The 22,552-nt window shown below is 38.9% G+C and overlaps 1 protein-coding gene across 2 annotated transcripts in view; it reads left to right on the forward strand.

Annotated features, from left to right (window-relative positions):
• GRHL2 (grainyhead like transcription factor 2) overlaps nucleotides 1–22,552 on the forward strand; it is an 85,372-nt gene that overhangs the window by 4,753 nt on the left and 58,067 nt on the right. For both annotated transcript variants that reach the window (XM_063299571.1, XM_063299570.1), the window contains exons 2-6: nucleotides 10,264–10,453; nucleotides 11,157–11,224; nucleotides 12,512–12,908; nucleotides 14,470–14,525; nucleotides 20,830–20,986. In XM_063299571.1, coding sequence (XP_063155641.1) covers nucleotides 10,264–10,453; nucleotides 11,157–11,224; nucleotides 12,512–12,908; nucleotides 14,470–14,525; nucleotides 20,830–20,986 — 868 coding nt within the window. The remainder of the gene's footprint in view (nucleotides 1–10,263; nucleotides 10,454–11,156; nucleotides 11,225–12,511; nucleotides 12,909–14,469; nucleotides 14,526–20,829; nucleotides 20,987–22,552) is intronic.

Below are 22,552 nucleotides of genomic sequence, written 5' to 3' on the forward strand. Positions count from 1 at the left end.
ATCCTGATAGAAGTTAGACATACTGTACATATAACTAATAGAATGCTGATGCGCATCACAAGTCATGATAGGAATCCTTCATCACATAGCCACACTGAAGATCCTTCGCCTGCAATTGAGTACTCCTAGAATTATACCAAAATGCCAGGTCTTTTCTCCTAGAAAACTTCCATCCGTTCTTAACAGCTTCATCCCATTAACAGCTCCTTGACTGTTGAATTTGTTATTACTGCACCTGCATGACAACTCCTGCAGGAATTCCTTATCTTAGTCCACTATAAGGATGGGTAACCTTTTGGGAGCCTGTGGCTGCACTTAATCTTTTAGAGAGTGGAGCAATGGTGTGAAATAGATAGGGACATGATCACTCAAGAGGACAGGGACATGATTTCAAGTTTTAAACCACAGCTAGGCATCAGTAAATGCTGGGAGAGAGAGAAACACAACTGGTTCTTTGACAAACAGGTACCTAGAACTGATGATGGAGGGAAAAGAACTCCAGTAAAGTTTTATTTCTAATTTATCTCCCTTATTGCTGCTTTTCAGGAGGCCAGAGTAATAAACCATCTAGTTACTACTGTTTGATTCCAAGAAAGGATATCTTGCCTGTTTGTTATTCTGAAGACTATATTCTTCATAGTATATTGGATTTCTCAGATAATTATTCTAGTTGAAAAGTGGCACACAAATATCATAAAAAATACATGATCAAGCAAACTTCTCTGCATTCCTAGCAACCCACGCAGCTCCAGGCATTTATATAGTTAGTTAATAGGAACGGCACCTGTAAGAACCTTTGTCTGGAAATGCCCCAAAAGTAGAATCCCTTTCCTTTTAACAGGATATTAGCTCATTTGCTGGAGCCAGGTTTAGATCTCAAAATTTGTAAAAGGAATTCAGGCGAGACAGGTTTCAGAGAGAAGCTTCTCCAATCAAGCAGATACAATCAAAATAGCTTCGGGGGGAAAAACCAAGTTTTCTTCTCCAGATCGTGACAGCATAGGAACTCCTTGTTTAATTTTGGATGGTTTCTCCATGTACACTAAACTTTATGCTTGGAAAATTAAGCGGCATGTGCAGTACAGTGGTCTTGTGTGTTTTTTAATAAAAGTTCGTATCACAAAGAAATAAGACAGAAAATATTTAATGTGAACTAAATATAACAGGGAACCACCAAGCCACAATCCATTTCAAAACATTAACATTCAGTGCACTTTAGCAAGCTGGCTAATCCAGTTTCCCATGCAGAAAAACCAGCATTATTGTGCCAAATTAAAATGACATACAGTAGTCAATCCAGGATGATTAAAAACGTTTGCATATTTCGCATGTGCGGATTCTTCTGAATCCATTTAATTTGTGTGCCTTTACTTTGGAAGAAAACCAGCAGGAAGAGCCTGTCAACAGTATTTTTCCAATAGCTCTGAAAGGTACTTAGTATATGAAACTAGCAGCATAATTCTGTACATGATTATTCAGAAATGAATCGCTGTGCTGAGGCTTGCTTGTTAAGCCTAAATGCATGTACTTGAAACAAGTAGTTATCGTGCTTTGGATTTGTTATACAGGATTGAAAAACTGGGATTGAAATTTTATAAATAAATGTTTTTCACTTCTATTCCTTCCTTCCTTCATCTCCCTCTCTTTTCCCTGTTGTCTACAGAAGGTGAGATAATAAATTGCTTGGGGCACAGATTTATTTCCTTTTACTGTCAGAAGTACAATTCAATAACAAATTTTACAAGTCCCATTGAATCAGCAAATATGAATTACTATAAATCTGCAAAACTCTGTCCTGACCCCACTACTGTGCAGGATGAGGAAAGAATCTATTTTTGCATCCAGACTTTTTATGCTACTCTTCCCCCACCCCACGATAGGACTCTTTTATAATATACAAGTCCCATTTAGGGACATGAACTGACATGATAGTGAAGTGCTTTGACCTCAGGATCCCCCCAGAGAGAGAGAGAGAAGGGGGGAGAGAAAGAAAGAAAGAAAGAAAGAAAGAAAGAAAGAAAGAAAGAAAGAAAGGAAGAAAGAAGGAAGGAAGGAAGGAAGGAAGGAAGGAAGGAAAGAAAGAAAGAAAGAAAAAGAAAGAAAAAGTTATCATCTAGACTGGAGGTAAATAGAAATATTATACTGGATACATTCCAAATAAGTTACTAGGACCTAAAATAATGAAGCAGTTATAAAAAAAAATCTTTAAAATTTCCATCTTACCTGATTCACCAAATAGAAACATAATTAAAAGAATATTCAGCCTACTTCAATCCAAGTCAATAAAACTTCCATACTTCATGGTATTGTTAAATCCCTGAAGTTGTCCAGGTTGAACAACCTATTACAAGCATAAAAAAGTTTGCTGTCTATTTGGCTTCTGTTTCAATTTTTTCTTCCTCTGTTTCTAGATTCCTTAATCTAGACTCCAACATGTTGTCTACAGCACTTTTATTATTCTCCTTGGTACCCAGAAGGCCTCCTGCCAAGTTATTCCTTTTTTTAATTGAAAGAACTAAAAGAAAAAAAAAGTGTCCAGTTGTTTGTCAACTTTATTTTCCCGTTGTGATCTTCTGGGGGCCCAGAGGCTTCTTAAAAAACAATGGCAAGAGGGAAATATCATTCTGAGCACGCTCCACCATCTTCAGAAAAGAGAAGGGGGAAATGAGATCACTCCTGCTTCCTAAATCTGACTGAGACAAGAATTGAGCAGGGGTGCAAAAGGTATGACCCACTGGCTGCATGCGACCTGACAGCTTTGCTTTGTGGCTCCCAGATTCCCCCAAGTGATTGGGGTAAAACATTCAGGCCATTAAAAAAAATTGGAGGGATTGAGGAGATTGAGCAGGATGAATTCTTGCAAATGCTTAAGGGCACCATTTTACATCTTAGAACTCCTGAAAGCCTGTAACTCTGCCTACTTTTTGAGGGCAGCCCCCAGCTCAAAACCTAATGGAACCTTTGAACCAAAAGAAATTGCCCATCCCTGAAAATAGAGGGTCAGTGCATAATTTGATGAACGTCTTGATGAGGTGGTTCCTAACCTTTTCCTTAATATAGACCATGACAATGGTAGTGAAAGTTTTTGAGGACTACCATGTCTAATAAGAGAAAGTTTGGGAATTTGTCACCTGGCTTCTGGCAATCCCTCAGACTACATGAGAAATTTTGGCTTCCCATAGCAGGAAAACACATAGATGATAATGTAAAAAATAAGTTTAGCATGCCTAATAAAAGAAAAATCAGAAGCTGATCCTAAAAACAATTTTAAAAATATAAGTGCCTGGTTTCATCCATCTGTGTGATATGCCTGTCTCCTTAAATTATTGCCCCACCCAGTCGCTGCATGTGCATGTATAAAAGGGGATACCAAAAAAGGTCTTACACTCATCAGCTAACCCAGTGTGAAACGGAAACAAAATCTTGGAATGTGGATGACTGGCACATCCAGATCTTTCAGTGATTCCCACATTCTGTTTGAGATGAAATAATGATACTGTAAATCAGGAATGAGCAACCTGCAAGCTGCATGTGGTTCTCACCTGTGAAGCCTCCCTTTTCCAAATTACATTACTGAAATCTAATAGCAAAAATTAGATTTTCACTGATATGATTTTGACTTTATTTAAAAAATGAAGATGGGTGCATTGAGTTTCTGCTAGGCTTCACACATCTCTTTTATATTACACCCTACCCTCAGCTCAAAAGAAAAACACTTGGAAAGTTCAGCACCACCAACTCCAGTGGTGTACCTCCATCACCTGCCACGCCTGTGCTCCCTGCATCGCAAATAATTGTTCACCCCTGCTATAAGCCATATATCACTGAAGAAGAAAAGGCTTCTTTATAAAGTTTTATACTGTCTTCTATCAATCATGTTTATATTTACAGTATCTAACCATGTATATGTTCCCCTTGAATTCAGTCCACGTATAAAACATTTTGCATTGAAATCGTAAGAATATGATGGTATGCTCCAACATAAATCGTTAAATAAACCCAGGGACTATTTTTTTAATTTGGATTTTTAAATTTATTTATTAGATTTATGACCCTCTCTTCCTTCAGGAGCTCAAGGAGGCATGGATAGTGTCCTTCCTCCTATTTTTCCCACAAGCTATTTGAGATTGGTTAGGTTGATAATGACTGGCCCAAGATCATCTAGCAAACTTCTTTCCCAGCTCTTAATCTTAAACACTATGCCACACTGGTTTTTTCGCAGCCACCCTTGTTGAGAGATATTGGCATACCCTAAATTGTTGCCAGCCTTGTGAGGTAGTCCAGACAAGATGCTCACCCAGAAGAACTCTACCTTATTGCAAGGTTGTAAGCCTGCTGCAGGCTCAGCTCTCTCTTATCCAACCATTGCCCTGGCTGCGGCTCTTTCCCCTGTCTCCCAAGGTCATTCCCTCATACCATTACAATTGTAATGTATGTAACCCATACATCTATATAGTTTGTATCCATGGGGGGGGGGGAGGCTTCTCTAGGCAAAGTTAATTTAAGATAGACTGCCACATGCAAAAACAAATGAATATTTTAAAAAATATATAGATACCCCTGCCCTTCACATACAAAAGCTGATTCGACAGAGAACTGAATCTCACTTGACTATTGGGGACAAGATATCAATACCCTTTGCCCCAGAAGACAGCAGATGAGCTCAAGGAGATGGTGGGAAAATGGCATGGCATGTAACTCTTCATCTTCTACCATCTTGCTGTTGTCTCCTGACATTCTGTGGGGATTGATGATAGGGCCAGTTCTGGCCTCAGTAAAGCTCTGTTATGTGGATTAGATTTTCTACAAGTTATGTTTGTTTACAAATTATGTTTAACTATAACTGACCCTAATCCCCAGGCTGGTCAGTGTGATGCAGAGTTACTCTTCAGTATCAGCTTTAAAGTACTGCCATTGTCTGGAACAGCTATTTCCTTTGCCTTAGCATCTTCCACTTCCTTGAATTCATAGTGTTGATACATACTGTCCAGTATAAGGACAAGATCTTGTTTTTTATGGATGCTCTGTGTGTGTGTGTTGAGAGAGAGAGAGAAAGAGAGAGGAGGGAGAGAGGGATACATGGCTCTTGCATTGCAAGGCTGCCTTTGGGAAGCAATAGAATTATTCCAAGATAAGGCTGTACATATTACTTGGCTTAAATAGAAATTTCCCTATTGAGAAATCTGGAAGGTGGCCTTTCTTTGAAATGAGCTCCATTTCTGTTCTCAGGACAACTACCAGTATTTCTTTATTTGTCAGGTGAAAAACAAACAAACAGCCCAATGCTGTATGGTGGGTGATTTGCTGTTCTAAACTTACCAGAATGAAACTGAGAAGATGCATGCATAGCCCTGTTTGCTTTTTCTTCAAAGCTGAACTCCTCCTATTTACCCATGCCTTCTTAAAACATCAAATATACCCTTTCCTAGCCTGGCTCTTCCCAGATGTGTTGGAATTACAACTCCAGAATTCTCAGCCAGCATGGTCTCTACCAACCCCTAAATGGGCATTTCAGTTTGCTTGGGCTGTTTGTTTGTTTTTCACTGGACCAATAAAGAAATACTGATAGTTGTCCTAAGAACAGGAACAGAGCTCATTCCAAAGAAAGGTCACCTTCTTGATTGTCTACTAGTTTCCTGTGAAAAGGATTGCAGTGGAGTAGAAGAGAATCACTGGAATTGGAACCAGTCTCTGTAGGCTCTATTTCCTGCTGCCCAATGCAGTTCAGCTAAATATTTAAATAATAGGTAATGAACTCAATAAAAGCCAGGAAAGAGTTTGTTTATGTGTATATGCACACAAGCTGCAAGTATTAATTTCTAAGGATGTGATGTAGTGGGTCTGTTCTTTCTAGCGGCCTTAAAATATCTGGTCAGTTTTCTTTTTACTGTAGTGTCTAGTGAAAAATTAATTTCTTGAAGAATTTAAACTGCAGCAATTTTTATGAACCCATGAATGGTCTTCCCTTCTGAACCCCATGAATTGATTTATTATTTACAAAATTTCTGAACCTCCTCAATCTTAAAATGACTCTAGACAGTACACAATGAATAATAACAACAAGCGAATGCAGATTACCATAATATTATAATACTTCTATACATCTGGCACTGATAATTCTCACCAGTTGTGTGTTTGACGGTTGTATATCATCACCTGTGATGCAAGAGACATCCCTGTCTCTGCTGCTCCCAAGAACCTCTGGATTAGGGCAGTCAATATTAGCATGGGTGCTGCTGGCTATCTTTCTGCCAGTGGCCTGTCTGGTACAGATCCTACCTTCTTGCTCTTACGTAAGAGTTCCCCAATCTGGAATCTTCTAGCTGTGTTAGGACTGTAAATCCCATAATTCCTTATTAGTGATGCCAAAAGGATGCTGGCTTTAAGTTCTGGGGGTTTAATCGCTTTTGGAGAGCACCAGGTTCTCCACGTTGATGCCCTCTAGATCTTAAGAGAATTATAGGCCGTCACATTATAGATTGTGGAAGGCTACTCCAGACATAAACTCGGAAAAACCATTTTGAACAATTGTTGCTTTCAGAATTCCCCCTTCAGAAGGCCCTGGATCACCAATCCTCTTCTGCATCATTCTTGGAGTCCTTCTGCTCTTGGTCCCTTTGCAGATGTCTCACAACCTTCATGTTGTATTGCCCCAAGAAATTAATCCTGTCTTTTGTGCTGCATCTGACTTTGACAGCTTCAAGGTTGCTTAATGTATAGAATGTATCTACCTCCTGGGTCATTCTCAATTAGCTGGCTACATCAAAGCCAGTGAAGCCTTGCCTTAGGGGAAGGCCAGGGTTAGGTGGAGGTTAGCTACATCAAGATAACTAGCTGAAGATTTTCCCCCCACTATAGAGCAAGCAAACTCTGCTGGAAGGCGAAAGAGAAGATAAATCACCGCATATTTTCTGCAGTTGGCAGAGAAATTGAAACCTACAGTTGAAGAGTTCCATTTAAAATGTAATCATTAGGTTTCCCCTCCCCCCCCACACACTTTTATCATGTCCTCCCATGCCTTATCTTCCTCCCCCATATTCCTTCTGCCATTCATTCTTTGAAAATGGCACCTGTAAAAATTATTTCAGCCAAGTGTTCAGATAAGCAGCAATAAATTTTCTTTTCAAATAATCCGGGTGGCACTTTAATACTTGGTAGAGTAGTAATAGGGAAAAATATCCAAACAAATACAAGAAGCTATTTCTACAGGAAGCTGCTACGGCAGTTAGTGTGTTTCTTGCAGTACAAAATAAAATAATACCCTTATCATTGCAATCCAAGATCTACACCCCCCAAATTGAGCTATATAATCTCTGTAACTGATGTAAATCCGGAGTGGAAAACCTTTTGGTGGCTGTAGGCCAGACTTAACATTTTTGGGGAGAGTGAGAACTGTGGTAAAGAGGGCAATAATAGTGGATGGATGGAGCTTTGGCAAAAATATGGGTGACATCAGGAGTTTCTGTGGGGTTCTTTTTTCCTAGGTTTTGCTGGGGAATTTGTTTTTTAAAAACTGTTAGGGTTTTGAGTGTTTCCTGCCTCAAATAGTGAGAAAGCAGACCTCTGATTTTGGACAGTTGCGGGCTACATTCATTCATCATACACCCAGATTACTTTTCTCTCATATAAATGAAAGCAGATATTTGTAGTGTTCTAACACAAAAGTGATATTTGATTTCCTTTTTTTAACCAATTAGTTCTGAGTAGGAAGATATTCTAAACGTGATACATAACTATGTTGGATCAATAGTATTAATGTCATTTGTTTGATATTTGCTAAGTGTTGGGAAGTCCATAAAGGACTTTTATGTTGGAGATATACTTTGCATGGAGAACAGGGCTGTAGAATTTGCAAAGTCCTTGAGATTTGGGTACATACTTAGAGCTCCTTCAAAACTTGACACCAAATTATAGTGATTAGGACATTGGAGAAATTATTAAATATATTAGAAATAATTGTTTTAACCATCTTAATTTAATGTAAATTTAATTTAGTTTTTGTGCCAGTTCTAGCACTTTTTGTAAGAAAATCCATGGCACTTCACTCAGTGGTTAAAGACAACCCATGGCCTGAAAAGATTGAACATTTCTGATGTCAAGGACACATGTTCAATATTTGGCAACTTCTTTTTAAAAAAATCCAGTAGCTGGTGAGATACATTGCTTATCACAGATAACAATACTGGGTTTCATTAACAATAAGTTAGACTCTGGTGTCTAACTTATTGTTAATGAATTTCTGACATTTCTAAGGACATAGACAGGTTAATTATCATTACCCTCCAATAATGGAAATATTTTTCAAGCATTGGGTTGAATAAATAAACTTTTTAAAATTTTTGAAAACTGCATGCTAATTCAGTATGGACAGTTTATCTCAGGATATACCTAGTTAAAGACTCGAGGGTTGATCTGGGTCTCATCTACTGTATATCCACTGCTTGTTAAAATCTTTTAAGTTCTGGTATTTGATAATGGTAAAGGTATTGTGTAATTGGTTCACTGCCTACCTACAAGTTCTGACTTCTTGACATAGACTGGTATTTCTCAACATTTTTCCATGCCTGATGTCAGCACTTAACAAGTTTGGGCAATTGTTAGAATTCAACTGCTGACATCTGTCATAGATACTCCCCTCTCCCCACCCCCCATCACCCTTCCAGACTAAGTATTGAGTGGAGGAGCTGCTGTCTTCATTTTTCAGAGCACTGGCATGTTGGAGGCATTCTGGGAAATAAAACTGGGGCCTCCATCACAATGCTACGGTATTATCACTCTTATTGTAGGCACAACTTTAACAAGCTCATAGCACTGGGCAGGGGGTGGCCTGGAGGAAGTTGCTGCCTTAGAAGTGGGCCTACTGGACAACATTTTTCCAAAGGCAATCTCAAACACTGAATCCACCATGATCAGTCTTGAAAAAGTTCTGTGGTTAATTTTATACAATTTCAACACATACAAAAAAAGAAGTCTGATGTTGCCACTGGATGATGCATGACCAAACTTAGTCAATAATTACAATTACTAAACCACATTTGACTTGATTTCTAGAGTTATGGGAGGTCATATTATTAATATGACAATTTGCTGCATAAAGCTCTGTATCTTTATTAGTAAAATCAGCTTTTTGGCTGGGACAGCTGGAGGACTCTGGCAGTCATCACAATATGGCAATCTTAGCTGTATGCAAAAAACACTGAGCCTTGCTTGGGAAAGTGGGATGATAGCAAGCAAAAGAAACAGTTTAGAGTAACAATCTATTTTTAAAATTTTAACATTGAGAGTTATGGTCAAGGTTGGCCATGTATGTAAGTTTTGAATTACAGTTTTTTATTGGGATCTTCCACAATTTGAAGTACTGTAAGGGCCCAATTCTTTTTACAAGTTGCTATTTATGTGTTTTTGAATATATTATGGGCTACTTCTGTAGTCAGATCCTTTGATTTTTCTTGGTTTCTAGTAATCTCTTAACAGAAGAGGTCCTTCCATATTAAAAGTGGCCAAAAGTAATTATGTGAAAGAAAAGCATGTTTCACCCTTCCTCCAAGGAATAAACAAGTTGTTGCCCTCGTTTTGCACTTGATATGATTGTGTGAAATAATTCTGAGAGGCTTTGACTGGCTTAAAAGCCAGGTAGGAAATTTTATTAGTGTTTTGGACCAAGACCAGAGAGATTCTAATGCCCAGTCTGCTATTCTGGTCTAAGATAACACTGTGAACTTTTTAGCAAAATAGAGACTAAGTCCCAGTCTTTCTGATTCTAATCCAGTGCTGTAGCCCAGCCTTTTGTCCATCTGATATTCACCAGAGGTGTTTGTCGATACCATCCATCATCATGGCAGGACTGTCACATCTGGAAGATACTACATTGGCAAGACTGTCCTAATTATTACACCAAATGCTTCTCATTCAAAATGCAATATTTGGTTACTAAGTAGAATTTCTATACAAAACTATAATGAGATATACACATTGGAAAGTCTTTAATATCAATTCTGCCAAGGACCTCATTGGTATTTCCAGTTATGGAACACAGAGAAGATCAGAAATTGGAATGCAGTTTTGTCCATTGTTTGCATCTGTGTTTCAGTGGAATAACTGAGCATACCATTCACTTTTTTAGTTGTTGGATCATTTGTTTTTCTTTAAATTACTGTTAGATTAGATTTTCTTCTCCCACCCTGTTTAGGATTAAAATGAGCTCTTGGTAAAGAAAGGTATTTCGGCTATGATAGCATGCTTTTCTGTATTTTTAAACGGCAGTAAAAACCGGCCTGTGACTATAGTGCCAAGCGATGCTCCCTTTAATACCAGAAGAGCTTACACAAGTGAAGATGAAGCTTGGAAGTCTTATCTGGAAAACCCCTTAACAGCAGCTACTAAAGCTATGATGAGCATCAACGGGGACGAGGACAGTGCTGCTGCTCTTGGCTTATTATATGACTATTATAAGGTAGGGAATGCTGAAAATGGATTTTTACAGCAGGTGACTCTGGCCTTATTTAAATAAACCTGGCTCCTGTTGCATTTCCGAGAGCCGGTTTGGTGTAGTGGTTAAGGCATCAGGCTAGAGACTGGGAGACCATGAGTTCTAGTCCTGCCTTGAGCACAAAGCCGGCTGGGTGACCTTGGGCCAGTCCCTCTTTCTAAGCCCTAGGAAGGAGGCAATGGCAAACCACTTCTGAAAAACCTTGCCAAGAAAACTGCAGGGACTTGTCCAGGCAGTCTCCGAGAATCGGACACTATTGAACAGATTTACAAAAAAAAAAAAAATTGCATTTCTAGGCTCAGTCCAAGAAGTTAATGCAAGGAGATTGGTCTGGTGCCTGGGGGGGAAGAGTACTTTGGGTTTTAACTGTCTTTTATGGATTGTTGTAAGCCACCTAGAGTCATCATATGAGATAGGCAGCCATATGCGTCTTGCAAACAAATAAATTAATTGACCAAGAGATGTGTTTTGGAGCCAGCTGTAGTCTGTCCCTGAAATTGTAGGCTACTTTCTTGTGATCCATAAGTTACCAGAGACCAAATAAAACTGATCTGAAAGTTTGATCTGGCCACCAATCCTAGCTAAGCTCCACCACAATCCTTAGGGAGACCTTAATATTCTTATAAATAAATTTAACGTTCAAAAGTCATATGTCTTGATATTTCAGGTTCCAAGAGATAGAAGATTATTGCCTGTTAACAAAGTGAGTGATAATCAAGAAGACCAGGACAAAAGGTACGGTGCTTCTGAAACTTCATCTAGTCTCTGCATATGTGTGTGGGGAGAATTCGATGCATATGAACTGAAAAAGACCTTGTTGGTTTGTAAAGTTCTTCTCTCTCTCCCCAAGTGCCCCCAATTTCCACAAAAATGTCATGAAAAGAGAATGAGTTAAGAAAATAAGGCATGGCAAAGATAAAATTAGCCAAGTTAAGAAAAAATATCAAGAAACTGACAAGCTGGAAATGTCAGGATTGTAGAAGACAGCAACTGAAGTATTGTAAACATTTTCTTAAACTTTAAAATACTGTTTAATATTTTAAAAGGTTTTAACTGCATTTCCCACTCTCTTACATAAGGGCGGCACACAGTCAGCAAGACCATCCTACCCACAGTATCTGGTTCTGAGCACACTTCTTTCATAGTGAAATGCAATCCACCTTCCAGAAGGACCACTCCTCCTGGATGCCTCTTCTGCAGCAAAAGCAACAGCAGCATTCCATGGTGGACTGGTAGACAGTGGGCAGGCCACCCATGGAACTGTTACATTAATGGCAGTTCAGATGGTTTATTGTTGTTTCTATACTGCCCTTCGCAATACGTTCCAGGATTGTTTGCAGTATTAATCCAAAGCATTATAAACATCATGACAGCAGAGTGGACTATTGTTTTATAGTTCACCTTTCCTCGAAGGAACTCAAATTTGGCATTCATAGTTCCACTTAGCCCAAGCTTACCCAGTGAGTTTCATGACCCAAAGCAAATTCAAATGTGGGGTTCCCTGTTCTAGTCCAACACAAATATCAACACCATTGTAATGATATTAAATTAAATAAACCTGATTTGCATAGAAGAGAATATCTGTAGCTCAGGGTTGAACTGTGGAGTCCTTGGTGCTCTCTGAGCTTGGTTGTTTGCTTGCAGACATTTCATTACCTGACTAGGTAACCTCATCAGTGCTAATGAGTGTGGGGTTTGCTCCCTGTTTGTATACAGTGTATATATACAGGAAGCAAACCCCACACTCACTAGCACTGATGAGATTACCTAGTTGGGTAATGAAATATCTGCAAGCAAACAACCAAGCTCAGAGAGCACCAAGGACTCCACAAAGCTAATTTGATCATTTATTTGCATGCAAACCACCCCGCTCTAGTCTGCCAAGAAAATGTCACAAAAGCAGCATCCCCCCAAAGGGTCAGACATGACTCGGTGCTTGCACAGGGGACCTTTCACCTTTTACTCACAATCTATTCACCACCTCCCAAAATTCTCTTTTACTCACTGTTTTTTTTTCCTCAGGAATTGTCTTCCCACCAGTGAAACGCAAAGTAACTTGAGCAGCAACAGTGAAAACAGAGTGCAGGTCTTGAAAACGGTGCCAGTAAACCTCTCCGTGAACCAAGAGCAGCTGGACGCTTCCAAAAGGGAGCAGTTCAGTTCAAATGTATCAGGAAGCCCATCCTCCATTTCTGTGACTGGGGTTATGGTGGTGAAAGCAGAAGAATATACCCCAGTTTACATGACTCCTCCAGTGCATTATGCCAGGGGAGAAAATGAAGAGCATCGGGGGGTCATATTTGAACATGCACATTACGATGTGCCCAGCATCACACCTCATTCAACCTACATGAAAGACGATCAGCGGAGCACTCCAGATAGTACTTACAGTGATACCTTTAAAGATGGAGGGGCAGAGGTATGTCTGTTATTTTGGGCACTGTGGGAGCAGGAGTGATGTTTATTCATTTTTCACAGGTTTTTCATTTTCCTCAATTTTGCTCAGGGTAGTTCATTCATTTTATCATCCCAATAAGTCAGTGAGGTAGGCATAGCTGAGAAATAAAGTCTTGCATTTCATGGATAATCAGGGATTTGAGTTGCCAAGTGGGATAAATTCCATCTTTGGAGGATGTCTTCCAAGTGTCCCTCTCCAAAGGCAGAAGATGACGAGATAGAGAGCCTTTCAATGCTGTTACTAAGTTTGTGGCATTATCTCTGCACCTGGTGCTAACATTCTTATCCTTTCAATAACAGAAAGGATTATTTCTGTTCTGTTACGTTTTCTAATCTATTAGCTTTATCTATTTTCGTTTTGATCCTTTTATAATTTTAACATATAATTTTAACTTGTTTTAATTTAGACTGTTTTGAATTTTGTATTCTGCTTTGTATTTGTAAGTTGCCCTGAAAGGCTTAATGAAATGTAGAATGTACACTTTTTAAATAGTTGAGATTTAGTGCCATAAGAATCTCTTATATACAGGTCTAGAAATGTTTTGGGTGATTCATTGTTCATGTGTGCAGTAACAGAGATACAACATTGTTAGAAGAGAATCTGCAATTTGTACTTCCCTTTTGACATTATTTTTTTGTGCATTTATTCAAAATATAAACAATGGAATGTCCCATTATTATGGGACTTGCACAGTAATCATGGGACTGAGTGCTAATATTGAAATATGTTATATGAACTCTTGCAAAAAAGCTTCTAAAGGGAGAATACACTGGGAGTCAGGTGTAAAAGAGCTAATAGAAGTTACTCATCCAACACATGGAAAGCTATAGTGATGGAATACAAGGATGTGGTAGGCTCAGGCCCACTCTTTCTCTCCTAGGATACTAATCTGTGGGGAAATGATATTCCAAAGGGCAGATGCTATGACAGAAAACCCTCCTTTCCTGGGTTCTGCCAGATGACATTCCTTAGCAGATGGAACCCAGAGCATGGGATGGGTAGACATAATGAGGGAGAGGTGGTCCATCAACCCATCTCATGCCATGAAGGGCATGATTACAACCAGCACTGTGAATTGAATCCAGATGCAGCTCATGGAGCAGATGTTTAACATGCACTGATTGAGGAGTGCACATAACTGCCTGTGCTGCCGTATTCTGTACCAGCCATAACTTCTGGAGGCTCTTCAAGGGCAGCCCCAAACTGTTACATTAGTGACCGTTGCAATGTAGAGTACATTGCAATAGTCCATTTGGGAGGTTTTTAGAGAATTATCCGAAGTACTTTTGAGATTCAAAGAATCTTGAATACAGGTGTTTATAAAAACTACAAATAGCAAGCACTTTCTTGCCTCTTTTAAGGTTATCTTGATATTATTGTACCTCATATGAACACTTTAAAAAAGATCTTGGCTTTAGATCTATGAATTGAATCCAGTCATGCTGAAATCAGTAGAGCTTAAGTTTGTTATGACTTCCCGCTCAATTACTCCTGATACATATTTTATTTGTCCATCTTTCAGAAATTTCGCAGTAGTTCTGTGGGTCCTGAAGAATATATTTATGAACAAACAGCCAAGTAAGTATTGGCAATGAGAAGATACTGAAGGTATACTAGATTTCTAAAGACTTTTGATTGGCTTCAGGCTATAATGTTGCATGGAGGACACTGATTTTGCTTGGCCATTTATCATTAAGGACACTTCGTTAATCTGCATTCAGCATACCCAGCCCCTGTTTCCTTCTCCTATATTTCTTAATGAAATTCAGAAGAAGAAATATATCTTGTAATGGGATCCACTAGAGGTGCATTTTATACATGTTATTTGTGCCATGTAGCAAAGTAACACTAAGCATTGGAAAATTCTTCTCCACGTCATTTTGTATGGCCAAGGGAAGCCCACCAGTATAAAGACTTTATGCACCCAGAGATATCTACAGTTGTGAGAGTGATTTCTTCATCTTACTGTAATATGTGAATGCAATATAGATGTTACCTTGCACTAATATGGAACAACATTGTCACTCCATCAGGAAAGAAAGTGGTAAGGATCAGTTCTACCTAAATGGTTGCTAGATTCACATACAAGCATCACGTGCTTCATAGGAAACATTGTAGTTACTAAGGCTAGAATGGGAAAAATTGGAAGACAATTAAGATCATCTGAATTGTCATTAGTATCAGTACAAAATGGAATTGAATCACAAAGAAACAGTTTTTATAGATTATGTAACTCCATCAGGATAAGATGGACCCTTTTCTTTTAATTGAATATAATATTATGAGGCAAGAAATTCTATGCCTTGAAGCTTAGTTCCTTCTAGTCAGCAATCTTCACTTAAGAATAAACTTTGTATATTTATTTATCATTATTTATCATCCTCCCCAATTTTTTAATACTCTGGGCAGTTTAGAACAAGAAACTATAAAAACAAAATCAGAATAACACAAAAATTCGATCAATACTATATCTATATATGATGGTCACCTATAATTAGTCAGAATCAAGGGCACTGATATAAAATGATCTTGATGACTTGTGGATTATAAGATGGGATAGAGCCAAACATAAGTTCCTAGGGCATATGTTCCAGAATGGAGGGCTACTACAGAAAAGGGCTGGCATCTAGCCTATGCCTCCTGTACCTTACATGGTGAAGGGCTCTTAGCAAGGCCTCACTAGATGTTTGTCCTGGAAGGGCAGGGGTGGAATAGGGTTCTATAGGTGATAACCAGGGCTTTGAATTGAGTCCAGAAAGCTATTGGTAGCTAGTACAGTGACTTTAAAATTGGTGTGATCCTGCAATGACTGCTCCCACTAGCAGTCTAGGTACTGCATTTTGTGTCAACTGCAGCTCCAGGTCATCTCCAAAGACAGATTCACACAAAGTGCAGTCCAGTGATCAGGGTGAAAGTTAACCAGCTCCAGAGCATCTGATCCAGGTAGGGTCATAAGTGGTACCTCAGTCAAAACTGGATGAAGTCTCCCTGGCCACAGCTTCCACCTGCTATTTAATCAGGAACTGAAAATCCAGGAGGAACCGCATCACTTCTTGCAAGGGAAGCTTGATCCTGTAAGAACAACTACCAGGACTGATATCTCCATATTACCCAGATATTTATTGACAAACAGCAACTTGATAAGATTTAATCTGAGCTTGTTTTATTCTATCCAGTCCCTAAACCTCCAGCCACCAGTTCCAGAGTTCCATGGCATCTCCAGCACAGCCTGGGGTGATAAATCATCCCTGGCAGATGGCTGAGTAACTTCTGTTTGAATGCTGCATATCCAATGAAGGGGTACTTACTATTTCCCTTAGCAATTGGTTCCAGTCACATTTTCCCAGTCAGGCAGGATCTGCCTCTCTGCAAACTGAATTCAGTAATCTGCCCTCTAGAATGGGACGGTATAACTCTTGGCCTTCTTTTGTGTAACACCACTTCAGATGTTTCAAAAGTGTTATTTCCTTCATTCTTGACTAAGCATTCATATCACCTTTGATTTCTTTACCTGTTACTTAGTTTTCAGTTCCTTGATTCTTGTTGCCCTTCTCCAAACCTGTTCAAGATTGTCTGAATCTTTCTTCAAGTGTGATGCTCAGAATTGGATAAAATACTTGAACAGAATAAAGTGGAACAATGATTTCCTGTGATTCAGAAACTGTATTTTCACTGATGCAGACTAAAAAGCATTCAGTTGTAGATGTTCTAATTAAGATTCCTGCACAGCTGGAGCCAGTGCCACTTTGCAGTTATTGAAAATGTGGATTGTGTAAGCTAGAAGTGAATTGTACTGTGAAGTTTTCATATTTTTTGACATTTTTATGCAGGAGTTCCCTGAAAATTATTTCAAAGGTCCCAACAGGGTAAAAAAGTCGAGAAAGACTGTTTTAATCTGTCCAGATTCTTCTATCATTCATCTTCACTGGATAAATCTAGGTTAAATCCAAGTTATATTCTTATGAGAGGGGGAAAGACATTCACTATTCATATTCTCCACATCATGCATAATTTTAAAAATCTCTACCATCTCTACCATTACTTTTCTTTTTTCTAATGGAAAAAAGCTGCAACTCCACATCATTTTGTGTATAGCCTTTTCCGGTATTACTTTAATTTTTTGAGAAACAGCAACAGAAGTATGCCCGATATCCTAAATGTATCCACAAGATATCTTTAGAAAGACATTATTATATTGGTGCTTTTATTTTGATCCCTTTCTGAATGATTTATAGCATGGAATTCACCTTCACAGCCGTGGGATATTGGATTGACATTTTCACTGAATTACCTATCAGGACCTCAAGATCCACTGAGGATCTCTGTCAGGTTAGAGATCATCTGCATACAAGTGAAGATCAGATTCTTTTTCCCAAATGCACATTATATTGCAGTTATTTGGACCAAAACACATTTCCCATTTCCCCAGTTTGGAAAATATTCTCAAGCCCTTTTTTTCATTTGGCCACCTGAAATAATTTGGGGTCATAAGCACTCACTATTCTAAGTCATTTATAAATATTTTAAAAAGCCCTGGTCCACAATCTCAGTGCAGACCCTTAAGGAATTTACTTTTTGCTTTGTGAATAGCTGTGGAGGAATGTATGCGATAGAATGCATTACAAAAGCATTAGCTGTCTCACCTGCAGCATATTTTCTTTTTTAAAATGCAAAGGATATCTCTTTTTTTTCCAAAAGAAGAACCTTTCTTCTTAAATAAGTGAAAGAGAGGAATATTATCAATATAATTAATATGGGTTATTTCGTATATTTAGGTTTCAAAAATAAAGCATTACTACTCAGATAATTTCTTAGTACAACTAGGGGGTATATCTTTGTCCATGAACTGGAGGTTACTGTAAGAATGAACCCCGCTGCTTTTAGCTGTGGCATAGCACTCTTTCAGCTACTGGCAGTTTCTCAAATCCCAGCTTTCTCCACCACAAATACTTGGGAAAGAGAGTGCTCTAATTTTGATCTGGTTGTGTTTACCCACTGTTTCTTTATTCTCCTGTCTATACAGTAACACTCTGTGATCACTGTCGATGACATAGTGACTTGAAAACATGTTTCCATGAAATGCAGGAATTTTTAAAAGATCCTCAAAGACAGGAAGCTAGAATCCTGCAGGTTGCATGAGCACAATCCTGTTGCAGCACACAGTGCACACAGTGGGGTGTGGCAGTTATCACACCGTTGTAAGAAAGGGGAGGAGAGATTTAGGCTTGGGTTCAATTTGTTTTTCACTAAAACATTAAAATTCACCAGACAGCAAATGATGGCTCAGGAAAAGGGATAAAGAATTGAAGAGCAAAGGCCTCTGAACATTTGCTGAGACAGAATTTTGTTTTTTTCATTACCAATATGAGCTTGAAAAGGTGAAAGAGGCAGACAGATGCATAGGACAAAATAAGAGCAATCCTGTCTGCCTGTCTGTCTGTCTTTCAAATTTATATGGCTGCCCATCTCCCAAGAAGTGACTCTGGGTGGTGTACAACAAAGAATCCTCTGTTGAGGGAGGAATATTGCAGAAGAAAGAGAGACTCAACATCCAGTCTTGTCTTTACCAGGAGCAAGTCTTTTGTAAAACTAATGATTCCATTCAAAACCAAGCTACCACTTTGAATTACAACTGGAATGTAATTCATCCTCCCTCCAGTCACTATTCCCACTTCAGACAATTACAGTTAAACTCAGAAGGAAGCTGAGTGTAATGATAGATTACATTACTATCCCTGCTAAAAAATAAATTCCTATTTACTTAAATCTGTGCTGAATTTGCTCATTTGAGACTAAGTATAAAACCTAACATTCAGTTACGAAGGATCCCTGGATTGCAAACATGTATTTCATAAGATATTTTCACCGGTTGCTTTGGTGCAGAGAAGCTATAGTACTGAGTTTGGACATAGGTTCAGAAGTTTGCTTAGTTCTGGGCAGCTGCCCTTAAATATAAAAAATAAGAACAACATGCCCATGCTTTCTAAACATTGGCTGTGGTGGTGCTCATGTCTGGTGGAGCTATCATGTCACACAGATCTACCTCCAAAGATGGGTCTTGTCCTTGATCTGAACAAGTACAGGGATAGGATTGCTATTCTAAGTATGGGAAATTAAGGGGTCATTTCAATTAAAGTTTTAGTTTAACGAGAAGAGATATTATATGTTTTGTTCAGCACACTTTCTCAGCAGTACCACTGTGGGACTGTCTTGAAAATCTGCATTTTTACCCAGGTGTTACAGTTTTCAGTTGGCCTTGCTCCAGTATGCTCAGAGCTGTGCTTGATGTCTTGCACTCCCAGGACAAATAGTCCAAGATCATCAAGTGAAATGTACAGGTTTTTTTCTAATTATGGAATTTTATCCTTTCCTTCTATTGAGTTTTACAAAAGTTGTAAATGGAGGATTTTAATTCTACCTGTCTTGCTAGCTTGACTAAGTGAGGGGTGAGATAAGCTTGGTAGAATAAGTTAATTCACATCTGGGTGTTTTTTTTAATTAAGAATCAGCTTGCATGCTACATTAAATCTGCGGTGTGTGTGTTTGTTATATGTGAAAGGTGAAAGGTCCCCTGTGCAAGCACCAAGTCATGTCTGACCCTTTGGGGGGACGCTGCTTTTGTGACGTTTTCTTGGCAGACTATAGCGGGGTGGTTTGCCATTGCCTTCCCCAGTTGTCACCTCCCCCAGCAAGCTGGTTACTCATTCTACTGACCTCAGAAGGATGGAAGGCTGAGTCGATCTGAGCCGGCTACCTGAGAATCCAGCTTCCGCTGGGATCGAACCCAGGTCGTGGAGAGAGTGTCAGTTGCAATACTGCCACCTACCACTCTGCGCCACATGAGGCTGTTCGTTATATATTAAGTATTATATATATTGTTTTATATTAAGTATTACATTCATTATAATCGTGATCATAATCATCATCAGTGCATCATGCAGGTAATGAATCAAGGGCTCTTCACGGAAGGTTATAGACCATAATCTACCATGCTGGTCCAGTGTGAGTTGGTAGATAGTTGTTTTCCTCGTTTAGGGATACACACATGTGCATGCGCACGCACACACACATTTTTATCATTGTACGCCAACTTGACTGTTGAAGAAACAAAAAATGCGATAGAAATTCATTAAGTAACTACAAATAAATTCATGGAACGGAAGCATAGTTTACCTCATCCAGATTCGGATCGCTGTGCACGGGACAGAATCATAATTCTTTTCTTCTGTTCTGCAATACTCCAGAAATTTCCTCCCATGCAGCAATTATTCCTAATACAAGGCTCCCATTTGAATCAAAGAGAGTGTTTTTTGGGGGGGGGGTTGTTTTGTTTGGTATTGTAATATATTGGCAATCAGTGCCAATCTGGATTTGTTCCTCTGTTCAGTTTCATGTAAAACAAAAATGCGTGGTGTCTGTGCTAGGAATTGATTATGCTACTGTACATAGTTTGACTTGAGAAGGCTGTTTCTTTTGTCACAGCAAATTTTGCTTTTATGTGAGCAGGGCATACTGTAGACAAGGGACTTTATATGAATTTCAGTACTGTGATTGGGTATATCTTAAATATTGGCCATGCCTAAGTCCCGAATAGCTGCTATTGACCTGGGTTGGATTTTCAATTGTGGCCTTTTATTTGGCACAGCTTAATGTTTGTTACTGGAGTGTCATTATTAAGATAAGTAACATTAGTTTAGCAGAGTGTGGTTACATCAGCAATGACTGAACTTGTATCTCAATAACAATATTTTAAAAGGTTGCAACCATTCATATTTACAGTATATGAATTATTGCATTGATCTAAGGCACGGATTTAAAATGTTAAGGCCTCCATTCAACCCTCCCTCAATATTTTCTAAGTTTATTCTTATTTTCTTCACAGTAACACATTTCGGTATACTTTGGAAGCTACCAAATCCCTCCGTCAAAAACAAGGAGAAGGACCAATGACTTATTTAAACAAAGGGCAGTTTTATGCCATAACGCTGAGTGAAGCTGGAGACAACAAATGCTTCAGATATCCAATCAGCAAAGTCCGGGTATGGCTAGTCTTGCATGTGATTGATAATGTTGGTTTGCAAAAGACTTTTAATGCGTGTCCTTGTTTTGATTCTGCTGACATTTGAATACAGTTATAACCACCACTATCTTAATAGAAGCTTAAGCTCATCCTTCTCCAAAAAGATTGTGAGTCAGGGACCTGGAAGTGAATTCTCAATGCAAAATGTCATGGACTACTACACCTGTCATGACATGCTAAAATGCTAAAGGTTTTGTCTGTTTATTTGAAATGTCGATGTTTTATTTTGCAGTTTAAGAAACTTGTATAGCAAGTTTTTCTTCTAAAAAATAAAGTGACCACAAAGAGGGTTGTGCAAAAGCTACTAGAGCAAGAGCTTTGGAAAGCGCCCATTCAAATCCACAGCTTAAAATATTAAGACGGCTGCATCTCTTCAAAGTTCAGTAGGGTCATTTTGAGACCCTTTCTCAGTTTTTGAGCATTCTTGTGTGTAGACAGAAGATACTTGCACCAGCACTGCTTTCAAAACACCTGAAAGTATCAGTTAAAAACAGCTTATACTAGGAACACAAGCAAATAAAAATGTATCTTTCGTCGGGTATTGGAAAGGCATCATATTTAGTGCCAAGCAAGTCTCTCTGAGTGTTTTAAATGTAGGTACCATAAAGAAAAACACTGTCTCCTTGTCATCACTCCTGTGACTCCAGAAAGTAGGGAGACATGGAGAAAGATCTGTAATGACAGTGCTAAGATTCAGGCAAGCTTCAGTGGGAGAAGATGGTTGTTTTGGTATCTACTGTACATCCCCCAGATGTTTGGAGCTCTAAACATGAAATGTGAGTGATGGCAATCCACAGATTTCATAATTCTGCCATTCATTTACTAAATTTTATAAGAAGGAATTATTGTGGTTTGTTATCTGGGAGTAGCCATACTTGTTTCTAATTTGGGTTGATTGAGTGCCATGCAAAGCTGGCATTTTTGGCCAGTTGGCAGAGCTGGGACTGTTTAAACTTTTTTTCTGTCTAGCTGCTCAGAGCAATACTAGGCAATTCAATCCAACCACCAGTCCAGTGTTAACTATGTGCCTGATATAAAATGGCTCTAGGACATTGTGGGGAATCAAAAGGGTGAGATCCTCCACTGCTGAGAATGCTACCACTGGAACATATTATATCGTCCGAGAGAAGTGTGGGTGGTTCAGCAAGGAATTCTTTGTCCAGTATGACCAGTTCAGTCAGTAAGGGAATCTATTCCCAGGAAGGTGGCAGGCTCTGCTTCAGTGGACATGTACAAACAGCTGTCTATGGTGGATGCAGTAAAGAAGCCATAGGACTCAATAGACTTAATTGACTTTTTCAACCCATATTTCTGCAAGTTGAAGATTACTTTTCTTGGTAATTGTTGTTAGGCTTCATGAGTTCCTTCTTTTATTTCTCTTGACATGGGAGCCTGGTTGCCTCATGCTAAACAAAGCTTTAACGAAAAGCATTTGAGACATGACGTTGATGGAGTCTAAAAGGAGAACAGTTATGGTCCTTAGCATTTGGGTTTAGTGACCATAACCATTTGATGATTGTTGTGT

This window comes from Candoia aspera, chromosome 3, assembly GCF_035149785.1.
Source record: "Candoia aspera isolate rCanAsp1 chromosome 3, rCanAsp1.hap2, whole genome shotgun sequence".
Classification (NCBI taxonomy): Eukaryota; Metazoa; Chordata; class Lepidosauria; order Squamata; family Boidae; genus Candoia; species Candoia aspera.